The following is a 22500-nucleotide window of genomic DNA, read 5'->3' as shown; positions in this document are numbered from 1 at the left end:
AGAAGCAGAGGAAAAACATATCAAGTGATTATTCCAGTTGGTAAACAATATTCACACGAAACACAGCCTTTAGAGACCCCTGAAGAAACACACTGTCATGTTTCTGAGGAAACGGTCTGGTTTTTTTGTGTTTGAATAGTCATCCAAAACATAAACCAACAACATTTTGCAGGAAATTTCACAAAATAACCACAAAGAAGCACTTGAATTAAAGTGAAGTTTGAAAGGAGAAAAACTGAAAGAGTGTTTTGTGTGTAAAATGCACATGTTGTTTCTAACTTACTGTGTGTCCTGACTACTGCTCTAATTACCTGCTCACACTGGAAACGGAAGCTCGGCTCCACTGCATTGCATTATGGGATACCGTACTCATGTTTTGCCATTGTAGTATCAGACTGTTTTCTGCCTACAGAAAATATGCATTCTGTGCTCAGCAAAAATAAAACAAATAATAACAGCAATAATAATATCCATCCTTCAGCAATACTGTTTATTAAGAAATATTATTAAAATAAATTTTTATGTTGACATGTGTTGCATCTTTTTGTCATGTTTCTGTATAGTATAGAAACTTTTTTTTTCTTCCACCACAGGATTAAATTTTTTGGGTAAAAAAAGGTAATTTGCGACATTTTTTAATATATTGTCAACATTCTCACTTGTTTATATTGTGAGATATAAACTTGCTAGAAGTAAAAAAAATTTTTTTTGTCTTACAATTCCTTATTTTTCTCTCTCAGAATTGCAAGTTATATAATTATTTTCATTAACTTTATATTTATTTTATCAAGAAAGTCAGAATTGCAAGAAAAAGTGAGATAAAAAGTCCCACAATAACCTTTTTTATTTATATATTAGTAGATATTTTTTTTTTTTAAACATGCCTTCCTTAATATGAACTGTACTGTCTGAGAGTTTACATTTATAAATTAAAAACTCTACAGAATCAAACAGAAATGTTTCTCTTTCAGCAATTAATTTAACAATAACAATAGTTTTTAAACAGTATAATGTATATAATATTAGTGTTGTCCTTTAGGAGCTAAACAGTCTTTAAAGGAATCTAGAGAAATGAACCATGATTAATAACTGTTTTTGAAACACTGCGTCATCTACTCGTTTTTCTTAATTACATTCTAAACTAGCTTTTATCTAAAGCCCTGTTCATTTTAATTTCATCATCTTTTATGATTATTTTATGTGCTGTTTACTTTTTTAGTCTGAATAAAAGCATTGGATTATTTTTTATTTAGTAAATTTTTTCCTTAATCATCTCCCAACAATAATTTTATTTTTATATACTGTTTACTATTTTTTTTTTATTAAACATCTATTGTTTGTTTCTTATTATTTTAACCGATTATTTTTAAATGCTGTTAATTTAGGCTTTATGATTATGTTTATTAAATTTTAAAATACTAATGTTTAAGACTTAATCACTGATTTATGATTTCTTTATTATAATTTACAACTGATAAAAAAAAACTTACAACTAAAATTGTTTCTCTCAACCCATTTTTTTTTAAATTGCAATAAAATTTAAAACTAAAAATTATACTTTGTATGATAAATTATATTCATATGACATTTAATTTTATATATAAAATGTAATATATATCATCAGCTGTGTAAAATGTACAATTGTCATTGTCATTAATAACAACGAGATAACATAAGAGCAACCTACAATGTAAAGTGCAATAATCACTTTAATATCAATTTATATCACTTTATATATATATATTATATATTTTAAAACTGTTTCTAAGTAAGTCTTAATCTGCTATGGCCTAAAATACAGTAAATAAACAGTTAAAATACTGGTAATATGTCTGAAACCATGCTAGGATTATTTTAAAAAAAACTTCTTTAATATTTTTACATTTTCCTGCAAAGTGCTTGAATGGCCATAGTTAGTCCTTAGTAAGCAATAAATAGTCCTTAGTTAGTCATAGTTAGTTCTTAGTTAGTCCTTAGTTAGCAATAGTTAGTTCTTAGTTAGTCATAGTTAGTCCTTAGTTAGTCCTTAGTTACATTCACATTTATTCATTTAGCAGACGCTTTTATCCAAAGCGACTTACAGTGCAATCAGGCTAACATTTTTTACCTAACATGTGTTCCCTGGGAATCGAACCCACAACCTTTTGCATTGCTAAAGCAATGCTCTACCACTGAGCCACAGGAACACTTCAGTTAGCAATAGTTAGTTCTTAGTCATAGTTAGTCATTAATTAGCAATAGTCAGTTCTTAGTTAGTCATAGTTAGTGCTTAGTTACCAAAAGTTAGTCCTTAGTTAGCAATAGTTAGTTCTTAGTTAGCAATAGTTAGTTAGTCATAGTTAGTCCTTAGTTAGCAATAGTTAGTCCTTAGTTAGCAATAGTTAGTTCTTAGTTAGTCATAGTTAGTCCTTAGTTACTAATAGTTACTTCTTAGTTAGTCATAGTAAGTCATAGTTAGTCCTTAGTTAACAATAGTTAGTTCTAAGTTAGTCATAGTTAGTTAGTCAGTTAGTCCTTAGTTAGCAATAGTTAGTTCTTAGTTAGTCATAGTTAGTCCTTAGTTACTAATAGTTACTTCTTAGTTAGTCATAGTTAGTAAGTCATAGTTAGTCCTTAGTTAGCAATAGTTAGTTCTTAGTTAGCAATAGTTAGTTCTTAGTTAGTCATAGTTAGTCCTTAGTTACTAATAGTTACATTTCTTAGTTAGTCATAGTAAGGTCCATAGTTAGTCCTTAGTTAACAATAGTTAGTTCTAAGTTAGTCATAGTTAGTTAGTCAGTTAGTCCTTAGTTAGCAATAGTTAGTTCTTAGTTAGTCATAGTTAGTCCTTAGTTACTAATAGTTACTTCTTAGTTAGTCATAGTTAGTAAGTCATAGTTAGTCCTTAGTTAGCAATAGTTAGTTCTTAGTTAGTCATAGTTAGTTTTTGTCAACGACTGTATTAACACAGAGCAGCATCCACACCGCTTCCACTCACAAATGAAAGAGTCCACAGAACTTATTTGAACTCATTTAATTTGCACATTTCTTTCTTTCACCGCCCACCAGCCCTGGGTTTCCCAGCATTCAATTCTGCTTTTCCCACAGATCCTCACATTATATCAGGCGCATCTGACAGAAAGGGGCTATGTGGGGAGAGTAGGTTTTTGTTAGTGGGATCCTGGCATTGATCGTCTGCAGTGTGGGCATGCATTAAAACGGCACACACGGGACCGGACGAGCGATCGGGTGTCTTTAATGGCGCTTACCCACAATGGCCATTTCACACATCAGCGAGTTGCTTGCTACATTCAAGAGCTAGAGTCTGATTCCACATATTGAAACTGATTATATACAACAACTACGAGCTAGAAACTCTCCCTTGAGCTTGTCGTTTTGGTAGTGGGCGCATCGATGAGTTTCCTCCCGGCGTAGAAACATAGAAATTGTGTTTGCATTCACATTCACTGTTCAGCTCATGCAACCGTAGCATTTGCTGTGTGCATGGCGTTTGTCTCTCCGATGGTCTTAAAGTATAGAGAGACCCTATATATAGCTGTATAGGTATGTGGCCAAGATCAACAAAGATGCCTTTGACTTCTTTACTGATCTCTAGTGCAAAAACCCAGTGTATTGCATCCTAGAGTATTGCTGTGGATTGTGGGGTGTTTGATCCATGCCATAGCATATAAAGGTCATTCAGCGCAGGAATATCAGGTTCCAAGAGGAAAGAAACGCTTATAAAACCAGCGTGGACAGCAGTTTTTCAGAAGGAAGAGCCGTCCCGGAGAAACCTGCGGACGAGAAAAAATGAGAGATGTTGGAAAGAGAACCCAGGGAAAACCAGGACTACGTTTGGTGACCAGTTAGTTAACTCACTTGGGTGGTGCTTGTCTAGTTAACGCTCATTCTGCCTAGCCGGCACACCGGTCGCATTGTGCCCTTTGCTCTCGGACGCGATCGCCAGATTACTTCCGCTCTGAAACACGACAAAACAAGCATCTCCTGAAGGAAAATTACATACAAACAGCACTTTATTTTAGTTTTTTATTGAGACACGGTTGTTGGATTTAAAAAATATTTTTCAATCCGTTTTGGATTTTTAGTCATTTTTCGTTGTGTTTTGTTGTTTTGATTTTATTTTTCATTTTTATTTCAGATATTTTAATGCATCGAGTAAAATGAAATAAAAACAGAATTTAGTTTTCCATTTTTATTTTTTCAGATTTAGTTAAACTAAATGACAATGTTGCCTTGGCCACTAGTTGAAATAAAAGGTTTTTAGTATTTTATTTTATTTCAGTAATATTTTCCCCAGGTAAGTTTGTTTTTAGTTGTAGTTAACTCTAATAACTGATGAGTTAGTGTGGTTACTGACGCGCTGGCTCTGAGGCTGTCCCTCTCCGTTCCCTCAATCTTGGACCCCAGCGGCGATCTTCCTGTAGCAGTAGAATCATCTCACACCATGGCGCCAGAGCTGCAGTGCCGATGATGGACACGTACATCATGACCTCTGACACGATGGACGCCGGCCGCGCGTGGCTGCAACAAAACACACGCTCGACTCTCGCTCACAATGATTCAAGACCCTTCCACAACTCCCCCAGCTACAACAGTGGATTCTGTTTATATTTTTGTCTGGAAGAAAGACAAACATGGATAGTGGTGAAAGCCAAAATAATTAAATGCAATGGATAACATTTCTTCATCTGAGACTGGGGACACAAGCTACAGGAGGGTAAAAATGAGTTCTGAAAGATGGCAGCATCGGGATGTTATTTTTACACAGAGATTAGTAGCTCCATTAGTAAAATCTGTTGACTTAATTATATGCCAACGGTGGCACTTCAGAAGTGAAGAAAAAGTACTTTTTTTGTCTTTTCCCCCCAAAGTTTTGCATGGCTGTAACGGAAGAATCAGAACATCCTTTTAGAGTTTGGTTCTTAACAAACTTTTTCCTTCAGCTTCTTCTTCCATTCTGAAGGCCCTTTATGGTTTATTTCGCAGAAGATATGAGGATCTCAGTGTGTGGCTCAATCTTCAGTGGTGGAAAACCAAATGTGGGTCAGATGATATTACTGTATTTAAAGAGGAATGTCCTGAAGAACAATAAGTTGAAACTAAAAATGTATCTCATTTCTCTTTCTCTCTATCACAACAAAGGCCATAGATTCAGAACCTGCTTGAGTGTGGAAAATATAAAATTTTTTCCAAACTTTGCATAGCTGTAAACTCTAGAAGCATTAAAGATATCTCAATATGAGTTTAGGTTCTTAATCATTCACTGAACTTTTCCTTTGGCGTCACCCATTTTTTTAAGAGCCAATATGGATCGGTTTCCAGAGATAGTGACGTGGGTACTAGTTTTTTGAATTTTTTCCAATTTTTAATGGCCAAAAACCAAATGTGGGGTCACTAGGCCTTCAGCTGATATATATCCTGTAAGAAATAATTTTGAAACTAGAAATGTATCTCGTTTTTCTCTATAAAAACAGTTTTTGAATTGAACACACCTGTCCGAGTGCCAAAAATACTCTTTTGCCAAAGTTTTTGTGAGCCTGTAACCCACAAGAAATGTTAAAGATATCTCAACATGTTTTTAGATTACGTGTTCTTTAAGCTTTTCTTCTGGTTTTAATCATTTTTAAGGTCCATTATGGTTCATTTCCCAGAGATACTGGGATCTCATTACGGCTCCATTTGTAAGCTGTTTGAATCTTTCCCATTTTTAATGGTCAAAAAACTAAATCTGGGTCACTTTGCATTCAGCTGATATTTACTGTAATTAAAGAGGAACGTATGAAGAGAAAATAATTTTGAAACTAGAAATGTAGACTCTATCAAACCACTGCATTGAACACACCTGTCTCACTGACAAAAAGACTCTTTTTGCCAATGTTTGCATGCCTGTAACTCATAACGTATTATATATATATCTCAATATCCTTTTAAGATTATGGTTCTTAAATAAACTTGTCTTTTGCCTGTCTCCCATTGTTAAGGCCCTACGTAGTGCAGTTCCCAGAGATACAAGGATCACAATGTGGCTCCATGTGCAATTTTGACCCATTTTCGACAATATTATTGAAAACAATATAATACATTACGAAAAACCAAATACACTTTGCATACAGCATGTTTAAATATTTTGGCTATTCATTCATGCATCTTTCACCAGAAATAACTGTGACTGGCACGCAGAGGTCAGCTGTTCTTGTACCTTTGCCCACGACGGTGAGGTCACCTCCTTTGGCTGGCGATGGTGGAGAACTCGTAGTGTTCGTAGCTGAGCACCTCGGTTGAAGATGCAGCGGTAGACGCCGGAGTCCGTTTGAAGGTGACGTTGAGGAGGTCCACAGACGCGTCCTGGAGGTCAAAGGTCTTCTTGCTGCCGTGCCACTCCATGCGGTCCTGAAAGCGCTCGTCGATGATGCTGGACGCCTCGCCGTCGTAGCTGTAAATCTGTCCAGGGCACAGCACAGACAGAGACTGAGACCGCTCTCTTTCTACTGAACGTGGTTCTATCTCTTTTAATCACCATGCTTTGTTATTATTTAGTTAGTTACCTATTTCAATCAATCGCACGGTATTTTATATAAATGTTATTTATTTTTTTTGAATTATTAAAAATCCATTTATTTGAATAATAATTTAGTTGATTTATTTTAAATCAAATGCTTGTATTCATGATCATTTAGATATTGACTTCATTTATTTTAATTATTTATTTTTATTTACATTAAATTTCAATTATTTTAATCAAACACTTTAGTTTATTTTAGTCATTCATTAATTACTTATTTACATCAAATTTGACTAATTTTAATCAATGTATTAACTAAATGTTTAGTTTACTAATGTTTTTATTTATTTTTAATACAGAGGCGTTTGCTTTATATTCTTTATTTACATCAAATTTCATTTTAGTCAACATTTTTAATTTAATACTTTTACTAAAAAAAGTTGTTTCATTTATTTAAATTAATTGCTTTTGTTCATTTAGTCATTCCAATTTTTTATTTACATTAAATTTAATTTATTTTCATCAAATTCATTATATTACAAATTATTACTATTTTATTTGAACCAATATTTTAATGAAACGTATCTATGTTGAACAATGTTGGTATTTATTTTTATTCATTATTTCTTTATGTATAATTCAATGTTGTATTTATTTATTTTTAAACAAATGCTTTTGTTTTGTTTATTTAATCATTCGTATTTATTTATTCAAGATCAAATTTTTATTTTTTTTTTGCAATTTTATTTTATTTTAACAATGTTGGACTTATTTATTTTGATCGAATGCTTTTTTTATTTTTGAGTTATTTTTCTGATCAATTTTATTTATTTTTAATTAAATGTATTAAATTACTACGCATTTATTTAAAAAGTCAATTTCTGCTGAAAAAGCCTCTAAAAAGCAGCCGTCCACGCGACTCGTGTTCTGTATTTCAAGTCTTGAGAAGAACAGACCCAAGATCTGAACATAATGACTTTAACTTGCGTCTGTTCCTGCAGAAAGCATCACATGACCTCAGAAAACATGATCTGCGCTTTCATTCTGAGGAGGCTGCGTGTCTCGTTTAAATGCTCACGTGCACGAAGTCGGCTTCTCCTCGCGCCCTGAACATCCAGTCGACGGTGGCCGAGGCCTCCACCTCTCCGCGCATCTTACAGGAGATGCACCCCAGCTTGAAGAGCTGTCCGGCCACAGCTTCGGTGTCTGAATCCACCTCGGCACAGGCTCCGCTGCACAGAGACACTGCAGAGACACCATCATTCAGCTTCCACATGTGGTTAATGAACCCGTCAACCAACCCATCAGCACTGAGGGGGGGGGGGAGTCCCCTGTACGCGTGTCTATACACAATTACCTCCCAGCGTTCTTCTCTGCTCATCATATCACTGTACTGATTACGGATTCATCTAAATCTGATTTTCAAGTCAAATGCTTTGTTTATTCACTTTAATTATTATTTACAACAAATTGTATTTATTTTAATCTATCCCATTTATTTATTTTAAGCAAGTTTTATTATTTTTTCACTTAATTGTAACTTTTTTTATTAATTTATTTATTTTTATCAAATGCATTTTTTAATCATTAATTTTTTTTGATTTTAACCCTTTTTTGTTTTGTAACACTTTGATCAATTGACCTCATTTTAAATAAAATGCATTTAAAATTTACATTTTTATCTATTTACAATTACTTTGTAAATAATTTTATTTTAATCAAAACATTATTTTTAATGTTTTGTTTATTTAGCATCTTTTTAAGTTATATCACTGCATTCTTTTCTTACTCACTATAGCACTGTATTTTCACATTTCAAGTCAAAGTTGATTTATTTTATTAATTTATTTACCTTAAAACGATTTTTATTATTTGCATCAGTTTTTTGTTTATTTCTTTAAACGAATGTAATTTTTTTCTTATTTACAAGAAACTGTAATTTTTAATCATATCTATAAATTATTTAAATAAAATTTTATATAACATTTTATTTAAATAAAATTTATTTGAGTTCATATTTTTTTTCTTTACAGTGCAATTATAGTACTGTATGTATTATTATTTAAATCAAATTTTATTTATTTTTATTAATGCATTTATTTTCTCAAATTTATTTATATGCATTCTTGTATTTATTTCAATCAAATGCTTTATTTCTATAAAAAATTAAATGAATATATTTTTCTAAATATAAAAATAACGTCTTTTTTAATCATTTGTTCATTTTCATAAATTTTAATTCATGTTAATCCATTTTTTTTAAATGGTCTCTCATTTTAAATCTAATTTTAGGTTAGTTATAGGTTAAACCCCATTATTCCATTATTCATTAGGACATTAATTACAGTTTTTTTCTTTCTCTGGGCTCTTCCCAGCGGGCCCCGGGCCCCGGTTCTGACCGAGAGACTCACCGGAGAGCGCGCAGAACACACACAGCAGCAGCAGACGTCTCATCATCATCATCTTCATCATCATCATCATCATCATCGCAGCAGATAAACACACACACACACACTCTCTTTGTGTCCGCTCAGGAGATCTTCAGGAGGGTCACGTGCCCCTCTCTCTGCTTTAGAAAGATGTTTAGTGTTCGAAACCAGGCCAGCGGGGCCCCGACTCTCTGCTGACCTTCTTTAAACGCTGAGATCAAGGGCAGCTCTGTTTTCAGATCACCTGCGCATCTCTGACTCAGTTAACATCGAAAACACAGCGCGCGCTCCGGATTCATCTTCATTATAATATAATCATCACCTGCCTCGCGGTAGACTCCTCAGGCATCAGACTGGCGCGTGAGATCGGTAAAAACGGAGATCTGTCGGCGCTTAACGCCATTCTGCGCGGTTCCCGGTGACGCTCGCACTGATGCACGGCACTGCGGTAAAAAAACCCCGGGCCGCGCGCGCGGCTCAAGCGAACGCGCGGTGGAACGTCACGACGCTGCCGGCAGGTGGAGGCCGGCCCCCTTCAACAATGTCTGCATTGAAAAAATAATAATCATTTAAACTGAGATTAATGATCGTTAATATAATAAAGCGTTTTTTTCTCTCAGACGAGCTCCTGTTTCATACCACAGAAAATTATTGATTTTTAACATTTGTATTTATTTAATCAGGGCCAATGCACATTAATAACGCATCAAATAAATGCATAATGCGCCAGATTTAACCCAAAACTGCTTGTTTTTTTCATCTGTAGTCCCAGGGCAGGTTGATGTACAAATATAATATAAATAAAATAAAATACCAGCTGTTAAAATCTTTCAGATCAGCTGTTTAGAGAAATCTAGTTCATTGACATTATATCATAATCTAATTATGTTTTTTTTCAAGGGTTGTGCATGTCTTTTTTAAAATATTGTTATTTTTATTTTTTTGTGCGAGACCTAAATTGCAACAGCACATAACAAAACATTTACAGCCTCATACAAGAAGAAGTGGGTGAATTCAGAGACAAGACATAAAAAAAAAAAAAAACCTTAACTGTAATATAAACACCTTTAAATTTAAATTCATTTAATAATTGGCGGGATGTTTTAAATATTAATTTATGGGGGGATGTTTTTGAACTTCAGTCAGACAGAGAGCGGCGTCACACGGACCCGCAGAACTGCGCGAGTCAGCTCATGCATATTAATGACGCTCCTGTGGCGTATCCTCATTAATATTCATGAGCCGGCCTCCCGCTCGCAGCATCAGCGGTGACGGTGTGACCGCGCATGGTGCATTGATGCACATATTCTGTTAAATTCTTTTCGGTCTCTATTCTATAATAAAGCAGACGGACGCGCCGCGTCTTTCTGAATTTCATTTATATTTAAAATTTAGATCACAGCTTTATAAAGTACACGCAGTCTAGGTCATATACTGTATATTACATGAGGAGCGGGTCTTCAGGAAGGGGGCGTGTCTCTTTCTGTTCCGCAGACAGAGCTCCACAGTGAAACGCAGGTGAGATTAAAAAACAACTTTCATATTCAATTTCGCTAAACTGATCAGATCAGTAGATCATCACCGAACGTAACACATATTATGTGTGGACTCGGATCTTTGCTGATGTTATTGTAAACACACACGAGCATATGAGCGTTCATAAGCGCTTGATGTGTTGTTATAGCCTGTTATGATGTTGCTAGTTCGATCCGGTTGAGCGGATCCGATCTGCGGGCTGAACCAGACTAACGGCGGAGGGAGCGCGTTTTTTGACCGGAGCGGTTCTGCTGTGATTATATACCCGTGATATCTTTCCTCCGCGGGTGGCGGGTGTTGGTTTCTCTCGTCTCCCCGGCAGGATGGAGCGGATCGTGGGCCGCAGTGCTCCCGCCAGGCCCGGTGCTGCAGGTGTGTTTCCCCAGCGCGCGCAGCGTCGGTGCTGGAGAATCTGAAACCGGCAGCGCGAGGAGGGGTCAGCTGTTGTGACCTGTCCATTCAGGTGCAGGGTCAGGTGTTCCGCGCGCACACCGGTGCGTGCTGGCCGCGTCATCGCCCTATTTCCACCTACCAGGAACCATTGAGTGTGGAACTGATCTCACACCGATTTCACACACTCTACATACATCTGAAGCCCGAGTTACACGGTGTCACCGGCGGAGGGTGAAACCGAGTCCAGACTTACAGCAGCCAAATGTATTCAACATCATAAACCCGTCTTCTTAGGAAACAACCAGACATGGGTGTCACATGTAGGATAATAGAATGTGTTTAATGGGAACTCAATTTGTATATAACGGGATTACAATTTAACAAAACATTAGAAAGTGATAAATAGATTATATATCGTTTCCTTTCCACGTTATTCAAACAAGCGAATACATTTTATACAGAAAGTGACATTATCACTAACTTTGATCTCGAGTTTAAGCACTCTAAAAAAATAGATAAAAAAAAGAAATATATATATATAGTTATAGTTATAATCAATGAAGCTGTATACATTGTGAAATGAATCTCTAACATTGTGCGTGCATCTGCGCTCTGTTGTTTATGAGATAATTCGCGGAATTCAGTCCAGAGAACGCGCGCGCCAACGGGGCAATCAAAACTGGTAAGTTTCAGCTTTGACTCATCTGAAACGCTTCTGATTGGCCATTGCATTCCTATGCTCAACAGAATTCTGTTCATTTTCACTTTGTTAGCAACAGAGGTAATAGAGTTTCATTTGTTTTGTGCAGGGGGCATTTTTGCCCATGGCCTTCCCCAGCCTTTACACACACTCCCGCCTATGCAAGGTATACAAGCATACAAGTAGTTAATGCCTGATTTGCATATTTTAAACATAACGTTACAGAAAGCTTGAAATACAAAACATTGTCTTATTGCACTGTGCCGGGAAAGTATAGTGATGTCTGTTTAGTTAAAATTTTTACTTTATTTATCTGTAGTGTCTTGCCTGTTTTGTGGGGTGAATCTGGCCCCTGGGTTATTTAGCATCAGAAAGCTTAGTATGCTACAGCACACATTACAGGTCCTGCACCGCACAAACACGAAGCTCTAACTGGAGCGGCTCTGAACACTTGCGGTTTTCTGTTGCCAGGTTCTGCTGAAGAACGTCACCCACGGTGTCTCCCTCCTCTTCCCCTCCGTCATGGACCCTCTGGCCTTCGAGGAGCGTGTTAAAACTTCGGCCTACCACGGGTCAGCTCAGCCATCGTGCGCGACGACATCATCACTACGTCACGGTGGCCCAGCTTCCTGCAGATGTGGCAACATCGTGGACAAGTGCCACGGACATCCTGAAGAGGTCGCGGCACTTTTGGTTCAGGTTCAGCCCCGGTGGGGCGACGTTTCCTCCAGTCACCAGTCGCCCCAGCAGCTCCGATTGCTGCTTCGCTGATCCGGAGGACGGGGAGCGAGCGGTCGGTGCGAACAAACTCTAGAAAAACGACCGCAAAGCCGCGCTTCCGCCTCTGGCCACATGTGAGGCGTCCGACTCATAGCCGGTGGAGCGAAGCAGCAGCCTGACGTTCCCCATCCGAACCGAGCCCGAATGCAACCCGAATACGGGAGATGAAAGTTTTCCACACATTCCCCGTCGCACCTTTGCCCCGTCCATCGAAAAACTTCATACTTCGCGAGGCCACCGAATCCGCGCTCGCCTCCGAGGAGCGCAGGAAGACTGAGGAGCAGCGGAGGATGTAAAGCAGACTAAGGAGTCGGAGAGAGCCGCTGGGATGAGGACAAAGTGAGGGTGAAGTGTGAGGAACACCAGGCCGGTGGAGTGGGAGCTTCTTCATCACTTGCAGTTTAGCGCCCGTCCACCAGGGGGAGACGCTGGAGAGCCAACGTGTTTTTTTTTTTTTTTGACTTGTTGTCTGCTCTTGTCCCTTCTCTCAGGAGCCGTCGAAGTCGGACGGACGTCTCAGAGCGAGAGCGAGAGAGCGGCGAGACGGACGGTCCGGACTGTGGAACCAGTGGACTTTTGTCATACGCCAGGGACTGCTGGACGAAGACGAGGAGGACGAAACGGACCGCCGCGTTGTTCGAGACCTACCAGATCGAGATCGCGAGGCCACGGGGCCAGATTTTCCCAGCGTCCTTTGGCCACCAGGCGACGTCCGAACCAGTTTAGGCTCCCGTGACCGTCCGAGCTCTCCTGGGTCTCGCGCGCAGTCGTCCTCGTCCTCCCCGTGCGCTCTCCTCTTTCTCTGGCGTCGCCCAAAGTCCACTTCTGTTCACTGCGGCAAAGCGTACACGCTGAAGAGCCATGCGCGACCGCCACGTGAAGATGCAGCCACCTGAACCTGCGTCCGTTCGCCTGCCCCGTCTGCTCCAAGAGCTTCAAGATGAAGCACCACCTGACGCCAAACACGTTCACGACACACGGAGGCCTGGCGTCCCTACGAGTTTGGCGCGCTCTGCGGCAAGAAGATCGTCTGGAGAGACAGTTTCCTCAAGCATCAGGCTCGCTGCCCAGGGAACGACCGACTGACAACGTCTGGCTGTCAGAATGAGGACGCAGATGCATCTGGGACAATGAAGGTGGAACAGGATGATTATTCAGTACAAGGACGAGGAAATACACTCTTAAAAGTAAAAGTACTGAAAGAGGTTTTTTTTGCGTTGAAACGCCGAAGTAATGCCATTCCTTTGCAGTCAACAACTCCACTATGAAACTGACGTTTTAAAGATTCTGTGGATGTTAAAGTTTCTTTATAGAAGCATCGAAGAACCTTTTATTTTTAAGAGGTCACACACCTCTTAAAAATAAAGGTTCCAAACAGAGGGTTCTCCGAAGAAGTGACATTCTTTAAAAAACAACCATATTTTTTTTTTCTTAGCGTGGATGTTTTGAAGGTTCTTTTCCACTGTGAAGAACCTGTAATGGTTCCATGGAGGTTCTTAATGGAAATATTGGCAACCAATAAACCTTTAATTTTAAGAGTGTAGACAGATGTGTCATGAACAAAAAGGAAACATCGGAGATCCGTATTAGTTTATCTACTAATATATTAAAGAGGAAATACACTCTTTAAAAATAAAGTTCCAAAACAAGGTTTTTTGCATTGAATTGCCATTGAAGAACCATTTTTGGCTCCCCAAAGAAAACCGTTCAGTTTTTTTTTCTTAAAGTGGAAAACATTTTAATAATCTATACAACTTTTTCCCGCTGTAATGAACCTCTTGTTCCACGGATGTTACAAGTTCTTCTTGGAACCATTGATGCCAATAAAAACCTTTATTTTTAAAAGAGTGTAACAAACGTTTTTCCAATATATATAGACCCTGCAGTGTTCCAATGGATGATCAAGTTCTTCATGGAACATTTGGGCACCAATAAAGAACCTGGAGCGGAGTCCGGATCAGTGTTCGTTTATCTACTAATGCTCCGACACATGTAGCAGATCTGAAATATATTCTAGAAGCACTGTTTTAAAAAAATACAACTCAAGTCGTTTGGTGTGTGGTCCAGAGGCGTTTAGCCGTGTTTAAACGTTTGTTTATACCGCACACGGATGTGCAGAGGCTAGTTTAACCCCTCCTTAAATCACCCATTAGCGTTAGGTTTTGATGGTTTATCAGCGCTGCTCAGACTGAACTGTGTGTTTAGATACTGAACACCACTAGACTGTACATAATTAATGATAAATGAATGCATTGTGATTTTTATATTGTCAATAAAGGCATTTTATTAAAATCCATTGCATGTGTGAAAAAGTTCAGGGGATGTTTATTTTCGTTATAATTTGGTAACACTTTACAATAAGCTCCAATTAGTTAATACAGTGAACTAAAAATTAAACTAACATGGAGTGATACTTTTTGTTTGATGTCCGTTTTTACTGTTCATTTAGCTAAATAGTATTAATTTAAACATCTACTAATACATTATTAAATTCAAAAAGTTTGTTTTTCTGTTAATATTAAGCCAAGATTATTAAATGCGTTAGAAGTATTTCTTAGTTAGTTCATGTTAATGTTATTGTAAAGTGTTACTTAATTCATTTGAACAGTTCTCTGTGAAATACCCAATATGAACAGAATCTGGATCTAATAACTGAAACCAGATCAACAAATATGAGTGCATTCAAATTAAAGCAACACAACATGACATTTAGAGCTTCGGGTTTCACAAAAGCACATTCCACAAATAACACTGATCAATATTTCAGAACAAAACTGATACTCTGTGTGCTTGAACTTGTACGGTTCACTTCAATAGAGAGACACGGAGTGACCATGAAGTTATAAAAGTACAAATATTATTCCATGTAGTCTCACAAAAATAATCATCGAATTTGAAAATACTGTAAAATAGACTGCATGTCCACTACCCAGAGACAGCTGTGCAATAATTATATATACATGAATATTTATTAGAATGCATAGTGTCCAATAATAATAAGTATACACTAAAATTAGTAACACATGTTTGGGCATATTCTTGATACATTGCCCAGAATCGTTTGATCATTGAACTACTGAAACATCACTACAGAGGTATTTCTGTTCAAACAGCCAATAACAGCAAATCCACACGAGATAGACATCTTTACAGTGGCATGCTAAAGTTTGGGAACCCCTTGAAGAATCTGTGAATAATTTTAACAAAATAAGAGAGATCATACAAAATGCATGTTACTTTTTTATTTAGTACTGTCCTGAGTAAGATATTTTACATAAAAGATGTTTACAAATAATCTACAAGACCAAAAAATAGCCCGGATTATTAAAATAACCCCATTCAAAAGTTTGTGAACCCTTGGTTCTTAATACGATGTGTGGTTTTCTGGATGATCCCCAACTGTTTTTTGTTTTTGTGATGTGAGTCCCTCGATGCTCCTGAAGGAAATACGATGCATTAAGACTCGGGGGGGGTGAAAACGTGAAAAACTTTTGATTTGAAGATCAGGGTAAATTTTACTTAATTTGTCTTCAGGGAAACATGCAAGTATCTTCTGTTGCTTCCGAAGGGCAGAACTAAATAAAAAGATATTTCTACAAAATAAGAAAAATTTGGACATCTTCATCCTGTTCAAAAGTTTTCACGCCCCGGCACTGAATGCATCATGTTTCCTTCTGGAGCATCAGTGAATGTTTGAACCTTTTTTATTAGTTGTGTTTGAGTGCCTCAGTTGTCCTCAGTGTGAAAAGATGGATCTCAAACTCATACAGTCACTGCTGAAAAGGGTTCAAATATGTAAAAGATGCTGGAACACTGAAGAATCTGCAGGAGCTGGAGGATTTTCTGAAGAGAGCTCATTTTAACTGTCCAGAACAAACAAGGGACTCATGCACAAACCATCACAAAACAGAAAGACAGTCCGTGGATCATCAGGTAAACCACACACTGTATTAAGAACTACCAGGTTGGGTCACAAACTTTGAATGGGGGTTATTAAATAATTCAAGCTATTATTTTGTCTTGTGGAGTATATGTAAACATCTTTTATGTAAAATATCTTACGAAGGACAGTACTAAATAAAAAATAACATGCATTTTTTATGATCACTCTTATTTAAAATTATTCACAGATTCTGCAAGGGGTTCACAAACTTTCGCATGCCACTGTACATGAATGTAATTTGAGCATATAAGAAATCTTCTGCTACAGAGCTACATGGAGTCACTCATGAGTCGAGACGCTAAAAACTTCTGAACCCGCCGGCAATCATGGGTTTCCTTCAGGACCGAGAGCATTACTAACATTCACACACGCACGTCTGATTCCATCGGCCTCAATCAGTGGAATTTTCATACTTAAGGTCTTTGCACAGAGTATGAAAACTTTCGATATGTCAAAAATAAATATGACGATCACGTTCACACCACTGCCACCGAAACTTTTCTCCATCATAAAAAATAAATTGGGATTGGGTTCAATATTCTGTATTTTTCACATCTGTAGCAAGCATTGCTGATTTCCCAGCATTTTTGCGAACACTGACCAGTTGCAGACTAAACGTGATATTTATTTATATCAATTCCATTAATGAGTAGTTACTACTGTGGTACATATTAGACACAATCTTGTCTTATTTTGCTCAAATATGTACATATTATTACCTATAAACCCACATATGAACTGTTTTGCAATCATCCTAACAAAATGATATTCTAGATGTATTCGGTAAGTGTAAGGTATTTTTAAGTTGCTTCAGAGGCTTATGAGTTATTGCAAGTATTACACACAACAATAAAAAAAATCAGCCACTTGACATAAAAAGTACATTTAATTTTTCTGTACTTAAATCGTTTTTACTTAAGTCAAATTCTGTCCTTTACAACTTTTCACTGGTAATGGAGTAATATCTGTACTTTCACTGAAGTAAATGGCGCGACCATGACGAACACGAAAAAACAACGCATACGAAAATTTCGTTACTCGTTATGCAAGACCTTTAGAGTTAAAATTTATTTTAAAATTTCTGTTATTTTGTTGTATGTTTTTATAATTTTTTGTTTTCGTTAACTTAGTTGTTATTATATGCACTTTAACTAAACGAAATGATAAATGATGTGAAATAGCTTAAATAGTTTTGTTACATTTTAGTTAAAAGTCTTGTGCGTTTTAGTTCATTGTATTATTATTGTGTGTTACATATATCTATATGGTTTTAGTGTTTAGTTTTAAAGTTAATGTTTTTTTTTTTTATTTCAAGTGATGAATTTATGCTTTATTTTATTTTTTGCATTTTTAAAATTTATTTTATTCCATTTTTTTTGATGTGAAGACAAACTCCTTCATTCTGGCACATGACCCCTGTCAAATCATCTCATTGCACTCAATGACTCGGACTGGAGGATTATAGACTTAGCACAACTGAACGATAATAAATATGTATTAATCATATTTGAGTAATGCATATTCGCAGGTACAGGCTTTCTGCAGATTCTATGAAGGTAAAGAAGAAAAACTTACGGGATAAACTGAATGTAACATAAAATGTCAATAAGGTCTCTAAAATGTAAATTAATAAACACTTCAAAGTTTGAAAATACAACTTTCAGCAGATCTCCGTTAATTTTTCATTCTTTTACAAACGATTGTAACTATAAACAAACATTTACTGCACCTTCTGATCACACTGCAATAAACCAGTGCTCTTCCCCTCAGTGCTTTTTCCGTCTTTTTTTGCAGAGAAAATGTCCTAAAGAATACGACGAGAAACTGATCCAAAGGAAGTCCAAAACAAGAACAAATGTCCCTGCCAACAGGTTTTTCAAGTGAAAACTTCATTTTGGTTCAATTTCAATGAAAAACAGGACTTAATTCCCATGTTTGTGGCTCCAGAAAAATGTTTTTTCCTCTTGATTTTCAGATGTTTAGATATTGGTGCTGAAAACAATACAGAAATACCTGAAGACAACATTTATTTTTGTTGCAATGCATTCACACTTCTACCCAGGAATCTGATCTGATTTTACATGCTGTTAAGGCCTTACTTACTGAAAAAGTTATTTTTAAACATTTTAATGAAGCTGCACGAAACCCGACGCAGAACTGATAAAACCCCACAAGTGAACTGGCGTTTCGTTGATTTCTGACACATTTCCTGAGGAAACCCATGATGCACCAACCGGTCTTCCGGGGTCACCTGACGTCAGCTGAGGTTGTAGGTCACGTCTCATTGGCATGATGGGAGTGTAGAACGTCACATACTCACGTAGAGACGATTGTACAACGGCTTGTGCTGTCCCGACTAAAACCAATTTCCATTTCAAATCATATTGAGATTTACACCTAGTAAAAAGCTTCCAGAATTCACACCCACCATAAACAGCTGTTTTAGTTTAAATCTCCAGTAATTGCGCTGAAACCTTTCTTCTCGGGCTTGCGCTTGCGTTTGGGCAGATGTGATTTAATTCTCTAAGACGAGACGGTCCCGTCTTCAAACTAAACTAAAACTGCATTCTCCACGATAAACTTCAGTCTCCACAGAAAAGCATCGCTGCTTACAAATCTACAGAACCGGAAACCAGGCCAGATATTAGTGAACAACAACAACAACAGAAAGGTAAAACATGTCGTCCGTTCACAACAAGAATCCTAACTACAGACAATAGTCATGAAAGGCTTTCAAAGATAATTAATCTTCCGTTAATATTAGAGATTATAACAGCCAAGCTGACACTATCATGATGAGATGTTGAACACTTGTGTATTCTCTAGAGCCCTTAGCTCGCTAGCCTGCCTCGCTTAGAGGTGTGACTCATTGACACAGTTATCTTCCTCTAGTTTATTTCTACTCTGGATTCAGTCCTGTACTGTAGAAAGTGCTAAATTTAAGAATGCAGCCACCTTTTGAGCTCCTATTAACTAAGGCAGGATGGCTTACTGAATTGGAAACACTAAAACATTGAAATGTTCTTTCCTATTGTATACTAATTTGTAGTGTGATTATGAAAAATGAATTTAAACTATTGGTTAGAGTTATCGTTCGCCTTTGTGATCACTCGCTGTGGGGTGGCCCTTAAAAAAACGTCTATGTGCATAAAGATAGAAACTCCACGTCGATGCTCATTATAACATCTAGTCTTCAGCTCTAGGATTAAAGTCTTAGTAAACTACTCTACTAACTAATATAGCTACTCTCGTACTGGTTTGCATAATGATTTTTTTGATGTTACTTGTGTTTTTACTCTGATGATGATTTACCGTTAGTGTGCTACCTTTTTTTGCTTAGGTTTTCATGCACCAATCTTGCCAAGATAAATGTGTTCATTGCAGTAGACAAAAAAGGGCGCTCATTCCCAGATTTGTATGAGTCGGCAGATGCTTCATCTTCTTCTTCTCCTTCTCCTCCTCATCATCGCTTGAAGAATGAGCAGCGAAACGTCACCAGAATTTGCCATCCGTAGGCCAACGCCGATGGCTTACACCCCTGAACAAACACCACACTAGATTCACAAACACAAGATTGATTAAGAAGACTGCTGAAATAAACTCTCTGTAGCACAACTTGTGGCACACTTGCCTCTAACATACATGTACACACCAAAACTCACACTTCCAAGCGCAGACGTCAACTTGCGCATGCACAATCTCAAGCAATGCATGCATGCACACTTGCCATACACACACAAATTCACAAGCAAACTCATGCACACACTTGCATGCACACACTTGCATGCATATGCATACATGCAAACTCAAACAAATGATGACTCACACATGCAAGCACACGCTCACACACACGTGCAAACTCTCGAGCAAGCTCACACACTTGTACGCACGCACACAGGTAAACTCATGCACAATCACACACACACAAGCAAATGCTGACTCACACACACTCACAAAAGCAAACTCATGCACACACTCCTACATGCACACACACAACTTGCATGCAAACTCACTCTCACATCCAGCACAAGCAAATGCTGACTCACACACCACACCCACACGCAAACTTTATCATACACTTGCACGCACACATTCACACAGCAAACATGTGCATCACACACACAGCACACACACACACACACACCAAGCAATGCGGACTCACACTCGCAAACGCAGCACACACCCCTGCCACTTATCAGTGACACTTGCACACTACACTCACACAATCCAACATAGGCAGACTCACACACACACTCCACACAAGCAAACATGTGCAATCACACACACACACATGCACACAAGCAAAAGCTGCTCGCTCACACTAGGCATGGGCCGGTATGAGATTTTCAGAACGGTATGAATAACCTTAAGCAAAAAATATTCACGCGTATCACGGTATTGTTGTTTACAGCTCTGAAAATGTGTTTTATTTTTTAAATGACTGGGTAAAAAAAAAAAAAACTTTTCCTTTCTAGCTGGTGGGTGTGACCAATATGAATTTGTGTTTTTTTGGGGGGAGCACATACATAAAGATTTACAAAACAGTAGAATTAGTTTCTTTTTTCTTTGATCTTTATTTAACCTAAATCTGTAATTATAGTTATTTAATTTTAGTTAGATAATTCATATACATCTCATTTATATCATTTCATATAATTTAGTTATATAATAATAATCATACACACAACAATTTGATTTTTTTTGTTTGATTTAATAACTCCCAATTTTGAATCAAACAACAAATGTTTCTGACAAACAGCAGAAGCTCTGAATGAGATGCAGATTCACTCTCTCTGACAGCAGGAGGCGCCTCTGGAACACAGATACATAGACCAGATACAGCGTTTCCTTGGTTTACCGCTGTAAAACGAAAACAGCTGCTGCTGAAACACTGCTTTAATATGAACTATACAGAGACCAGATGAAAAGAAAATACCACGTACGCTTTTCAAAGACAGTCAGCTCCCCTCTGAAACACATTCATATAAACCCCAAATCAGTATTGAGGATTTTCTTCCAGTAGTTAGTGCAATCATGAACAGTGATGATCTTTCCTGCTGCAGTATTTTCTCTGTTGAGTCCGTACTTCAGCGTCTCTGGCCTGTGTTTTTAACGGTTGTTAACAGACTTCATATTTGTCACGTAAATTTACATTTTGGAAAAATGATTGCATTGCCAATGCGTTTGTTTAAGTCCAGAACAGAGAGTTTGCAATAAGACCAAAAATGTCTGGTTGTCGACTCGCTCTGTAATAGGCCAGAGTATACTTCGGGCCGTCCCGCCGCACCGTGTCGGCATTAATGTTTATTTTTCGTCAATCAAGGTGCTCGCGGACAGCCGTGCACCCCGATGGTACACTGCGTCATGTTGTCGAGCCTCATCCTGCGGTTGAGTATACTTTTGAAGGCTGTGCGCGAGACGGAAAGGAACGGTGAATGTGAAGTGTACCCGGGTCATCCTACACAGCTCCGTGACTGACCGGCTCGCTCGCACCAGCAGGAGGAGGAGGGGTCAGTGTTACTCTCTACACTGCACTCAGTCTGAGCGATTCCTGCTCTTTCAGTCTCTGAGGAGACATGGAGAACAGAACATACAGCAGGAATGGTATAATGGAAAATATAAGTGGTTTTGAAACCGTGACATTTTCAAACCGCGGCATACCTTGAATACCGTAATCGGTCGCCCATGCCTAACACACACAGCAGCTCACACACACACACACACCACACCGCACCACACACTCACACTCAAACACACACACACACACACACACACACACACTCACACACACACACACACACACCACACCCAAAACACTCACACAGCTCACACACACACTCACACACGACACACACACTTCACAATCACACCACACACACACTCACACGTCACACACACACACACCACCACACACTCACACTCAACACTCAACGACTCACACACACAACACACACACCCCCACACACACACACCACAACCACTCACACAACCACACACACACAACACACACTCACAAACCAACCCACAAACACACCCCCACTAAAACACACAGCACCACACACACACACACACACCACACTCACACACACCCCCACTCCCCCAGACGCACCAACACCGACACTCACACGCCAACACCCAAACACCCCCCACACACACACCCCCGACACACACGCACACCACACCGCGCCACCCTCACACACACACCCTCACCACGTCA

At 38.1% G+C, this 22500-nt stretch overlaps 1 protein-coding gene, 1 non-coding gene and 1 pseudogene across 2 annotated transcripts; 1 reads left to right on the top strand and 2 right to left on the bottom strand.

Annotated features, from left to right (window-relative positions):
• Positions 1-2113: 2113 nt before the first annotated feature.
• On the bottom strand, positions 2114-2188 carry trnaa-agc. Its single transcript has one exon. It is a non-coding gene; the product is annotated as a tRNA-Ala (tRNA).
• A 4031-nt stretch (positions 2189-6219) lies between these two features.
• On the bottom strand, positions 6220-9168 carry LOC122140859 (sodium channel subunit beta-1-like). Its single transcript, XM_042746014.1, has 3 exons — positions 8914-9168; positions 7581-7747; positions 6220-6441 (listed from the first exon to the last, which is right to left on the bottom strand). Exons 1-3 carry the CDS (start codon positions 8987-8989, stop codon positions 6220-6222), a joined length of 465 nt encoding a protein of 154 aa, XP_042601948.1. The 5' UTR covers positions 8990-9168.
• Positions 9169-10790: 1622 nt separating this feature from the next.
• On the top strand, positions 10791-13525 carry LOC109080904 (annotated as a pseudogene).
• The last annotated feature ends 8975 nt before the right edge of the window (positions 13526-22500 follow it).

The sequence above is a fragment of the Cyprinus carpio genome, chromosome B19 (genome assembly GCF_018340385.1).
Source record: "Cyprinus carpio isolate SPL01 chromosome B19, ASM1834038v1, whole genome shotgun sequence".
NCBI classification, from domain to species: domain Eukaryota; kingdom Metazoa; phylum Chordata; class Actinopteri; order Cypriniformes; family Cyprinidae; genus Cyprinus; species Cyprinus carpio.
This window is presented reverse-complemented; position numbering and strand designations above follow the sequence as displayed.

What these genes read in the sequence shown, in the direction of transcription:
- LOC122140859 (XM_042746014.1), bottom strand. Translation starts at nt 8,989, where the DNA reads ATGATGATGATGATGATGATGAAGATGATGATGATGAGACGTCTGCTG. An exon ending in TGTGTTCTGCGCGCTCTCCG is followed by an intron (nt 7,748 to 8,913) that starts GTGAGTCTCTCG and finishes GTGTCTCTGCAG; the next exon opens with TGTCTCTGTGCAGCGGAGCC. An exon ending in GAGAAGCCGACTTCGTGCAC is followed by an intron (nt 6,442 to 7,580) that starts GTGAGCATTTAA and finishes TGCCCTGGACAG; the next exon opens with ATTTACAGCTACGACGGCGA.